The 4,851-nt window shown below is 37.9% G+C and overlaps 1 protein-coding gene across 1 annotated transcript; it reads left to right on the forward strand.

The window, feature by feature from the left end:
• Nucleotides 1-644: 644 nt before the first annotated feature.
• Nucleotides 645-3,888, forward strand: borcs7 (BLOC-1 related complex subunit 7). The gene is made up of 5 exons (XM_061228590.1): nt 645-788; nt 1,284-1,346; nt 2,949-2,992; nt 3,168-3,188; nt 3,302-3,888. Exons 1-5 carry the CDS (start codon nt 657-659, stop codon nt 3,351-3,353), a joined length of 312 nt encoding a protein of 103 aa, XP_061084574.1. The 5' UTR covers nt 645-656; the 3' UTR covers nt 3,354-3,888.
• Nucleotides 3,889-4,851: the final 963 nt, after the last annotated feature.

A 4,851-nucleotide genomic window follows, 5' to 3' on the forward strand; every position in this document is an offset into this window, starting at 1 on the left:
CGCCCGCGGCTTTTCGCAGTCTTAAGGCAGCTGGCAGTGGCAGTTGTCATTCATCTGTTAAAACAACCAGGGGGCACTCTGCAGTTTAATCCGTGCGCATGGAGATGCAAGGGTTTTATATGCTTCCTTCAATGTCATTGCCTTGACCTAAAATATTTTGTGCTGAGCTATCTTAAATAGCTGATGCAAATGTAAACAAAGAACTTTTTTATATATATATATAAAAATATATATATATATTCAGAAATCATAGTTGCATTCTTCCATGACACATATTTCCGCAACAAATACTTCTGTAAACAATACCAAAACTTAGTTTGAAGTAAACTTATACAATAATACAATATAATGTACTTATATACTAATACAATATCAAACAATGTTGTAATTGCATTTAATGAGCTTGAGCTGGCAGGGTGTCATGCTGGACTGAGTCGAATGGGGATATTTGTTTGAATTAACATACTGATACATTTATCTATTAATCGAAGTTAGGTATACGTGATCACTGCGGGCTATTCAGGTAATAATATTGGATAGTACGATTTTACACAAATTCTCTCTTAATTCAGCCTACGCAGTGATCGTTTTACATGGATTTTACGGTTCTGACATTTAACTTTTGTCCCAATTGCTGTACCGTACTTGAACTCATCATGGCTTCCGCGGAACCACAACAACGTTTCGGCCAGTCTGTTAAAGGTTTATTGTCCGACAAAGTTGGCTCATGTAGCGGAGATGTGATTGCACTCACACGCCAAGTACTCAAAGGATCACGCAGCCAAGAGGTAGAAATTAAAGGGTAATGGTTGACAGCTAATTCGCTCGTGGACAGTGTAATTTAGCAGCATCTCTCAGCGTTGGGACGCTAGTTTGGACAGTTATCGAAGTGCTTAGCAAGCTAGCTAACAAGTTAAATTCGTTTGTTTACAAGGAAACAAATATATTATAATCTGATAAATGTGAAAAGACATTTATCTTTTAACAGTTTGTATTTGTTAGTTTTGGTTTAGCTGATTGAATTATCCACCAACTTCTGACCGTGAAGAATCTGTTGTTTACATTGTGAGCAGAATGTAAACAAGGGATTCTTTCATAGACAGTGGATTCAGAAGAAACTTTAGCTGTGCGTTACGCGGAGGGACCCTGCTGGATAACTAGCCAACGTTGTTATTTGTAAATTAAGCTAGCCAAGTTGGGAGTTTCAATTGCATGGCGTGTAGCCACTTTTGTAACTTAGCTATTGTATTGCTACATGCCGTTTCCCTTGTCTATCCTCTCAGCTCCTCGGGCTGGCAGCTCGGAACATGGTGATACAAGAAGACGCAATACTGCACTCCGAGGATGTAAGCAAAACCCCATGGCCTCAACGTTCGTCATATACAGTGAGCACCATAATTTATTGAACAGTGACATTTCTCTTTCTGTACTCTAGCTCTATTTGAGTTTGAAAGGACAACGAGGGTGGCCTGCAGACTGTCAGCTTTAATTTGAGGGTATTTTCATCCATATCCGATGAACCGCTTAGAAATGACAGCATCTTTTGTACATGGTTTCCCCCTTTTTAAGGTACTGGCCTACACGTATTTGTTGAATTGGCTTCACATAGAGTCGTATGCAAAAATGTGGGCACCCCTGGTGAAAAAACCTACAATTAATATCTTGGTGAACAGAAGCAAACTTGACCTCTAATGGTACAAAGTTAGTCTGAAGAATAGAAATACAAGATTACAGTTTGCTAAAAAGCACCTAAGAGCGCCAAGCGCTCTGGAACAAAGTCTTGTGGACAGATGAGACAAAGATTAACATGTGCCAGAGTGATGGAAAGAGGAACGTGTAGAGAGATTCCTATGGTCCAAACTATACCACCTCATCCGTGAAACATGGTGGAGAGGGTGTTATGGCTTGGACCTGTATGGCCAGTGGAACGGGCTCACTTGTCTTCTTTGATGATTTGACTGCAGACAGAATTATAACAATGAATTCTGAAGTCTACAGAAATATTTTATCTGCTCAGATAAAACCAAATGCCACCAAACTTATTGGACGGCACTTCATCATGCAACAAGACTATGAACCAAAACATACTGCTAGAACAATAACAGGGTTTTTGAGTCAATCACCGGATCTGAATTCAGTTGAACATGCATTTTACATGCTGAAGAGGAGACTGAAGGCAAAAAGTCCCTGGAACAAGCAGGAGCTGAAGAGGGCTGCAGTACAGGCCTGGCAGAGCGTCACCAGGGAAGATACCCAGCATCTGGTGATGTCTATGCGGCACAGACTTCAAGCAGTCATTGTATGCAAAGGATATGCAACCAAATATTGTACGGGTGAAGTCTATGTACAAAAGGTTCTATAATTTATAAAAGGTTCATCCAAAATGGATCCGATACCCTCAAATTAAAGCTGACAGTCTGCACTTCAACCTGTCATTGTCAAACTCAAAGCACTAGAGTACAGAACAAAATAACAAAGAAATGTTTCACTGCCCAAGGAATTATGGGGCTCACTATATATATATATATATATATATATATATATATATATATGTATGTATATGTATATGTATATGTATATGTATATGTATATATATGTATATGTATATGTATATATATATATATATATGTATATATATATATATATATATATATATATATATATATATATATATGTGTGTGTGTGGGTGGGTGTGTGTGTGTGTTTTTTATGGAATCTACCGTTATTGCATTAACACCCATTATTTACATTGAGTGTCTGTGCTCCCGAACACACCATGTGTATAGTATCTAGGAATCCGATTTATGAAATGTAGCCTGCGCCATCGTCTTGAAATGTAAGTGCATAAGTGTTGTATTCCTTAACATAACATCTACATGTACCATTATTATTCACCAATAAATACGCTCACTTCAAAATGAATGATCAGCCATTTTCTGCTTTTCCAGAGCCTCAGAAAAATGTCAATTATAACCACCCACCTGCAATATCAGTAAGTATTGTTACATGTATAATCACCCAAGTGCAACTGCAGTAAATCCTCATTTTTCTGTTGTTGTTGCCATTAAGAAGGCAAGTGTATGGGTGGATGATAGAATGCATCTAGATTTAAGTTGTGAATTCATAATCAACACTATCGTTCCATTTCTTTCCTTTGTGTCACCCAGACAAGAAGCCATACAGAAGAAGTAAGTCCAAACACAGCTTTTGCTCTATTGGGCTAAATTCTGATTAAAAACAGAAAAAGGTTTGACGTATCAGTGACTGTAACCTTTTTTTCTGTCATTTCCCTCCCTTTCAGTGTGGAGCAATCCACAAACCTTCAAGACCAGCTGAGACATGTCCTAAAATAAAATGATGAGAGATATGCCTTAAAATGAGGAATTCTAGGATACATTGCTAGATATTGCACTAACACTGTTCCTACTGTACCTTTATGCTGTACAATATAGGGTCAGGGGTCTAGGGTTTTTGGCTTTAAATTGGACACATTTGTGAGAGCTAAAATCCATGGAATTCTCTCTAATAATATAATATGCTCACAAATACAGACCAAGAAGGCTGCACAGAAGTAAGAGTCAGACTGTATAACTAATGTAAATATTCTCCATGTTTTTTTTTTTACTCAGTTTGTATGAGATTTGAGAAACATTAGGATTTAGGATTTTATGGTCTGTTTAACATTAATCTGATCAAAGACATTCCCACAAGCACAAGCGTTTCCTGGAGAAATGTGCACACCTTTGATCTGTCACCAGCCAACTATGACCATAGCAATGGGACTGAGGCATATACTGATAATGCTGACCAAGACTGTAAACCTAAGTAATTATGCACAGTAACCAATGATGCACATGAATATTAAATATAACTTTTTTTCCAAAAAAATCTGTAAACTTGTCATTTACACTTTTTCAGTCTGCTGGTCATGTCACATTGAACCTGCATTGATCTTGTGTTGGTGTTTTTCTTCTCCAAATCATCTGTGTCAATATTCAATGACATTTGTTTTCCATTTCAATTTGTCTTCCACTGTGACTGTAGCTACCTCTGAAATCCTGTGGGATTGCAGTGAATGTCAAAGGCACATTAGAAAGGCATATTTTCATGGTTATCAAATGTTCTTGAAAGTTTTTGGTACGAGATGTTGCTTTTGCCATTGTTGCAGACCTGGCATGTTTTCAGTTTACATGTAGCCTTTTTTTTACTGTATATTTCAATTTAAAATGAAGTAAAAACAAAAATCTGAATCATAACAATCGTAACAGTTGCCCAGTACATGCACATCTTATCTGCCAAGCATTCAGGTGTTTGGATGGCCCACATATCGCGTAGATTAAGCCACTAATCTGGAAGTTAGGTTTTAAGTATTGTATGAATTAATATGCAAAAAAGCTTCCATTCCGTGATCAGACAATAGTGCTGGACTAGGTCTGTGATTCTGTTGTTAATAGTTTCAGTCGAAACAGACAGAGTGACGGGTATGTTTGGGTTCTCAGGGAATCAGCATTGTCTACAACAGCTTCAGACTTCCTGAGATTGAGAGGCATGCAAGGCTGTGTGTATGATATCATCCAGGGTGGATAATGGCATTGAACACAACGCAAATCACTTGAGAAAATGCAAGGAGAATATTGTTTGTTTACAAGTATAGTTTAAAAGGCATATTGACACAATCCATGAGATATTTCACCCCGAGAAAATGAACTATCCCTTTAAGGTAAAGTGGTATTTGATTTATTCCCCCCCCCCCCCACCCAGAGAACAGCCTTTGGGGTCATTTGAGCTCAGATTCATGCTGTAGCTGTGTGTCAGAAACCTCTATATCAGTGACCACACGAAGGACAAGCA

The sequence above is a fragment of the Conger conger genome, chromosome 18, assembly GCF_963514075.1.
Source record: "Conger conger chromosome 18, fConCon1.1, whole genome shotgun sequence".
Lineage (NCBI taxonomy): Eukaryota > Metazoa > Chordata > Actinopteri > Anguilliformes > Congridae > Conger > Conger conger.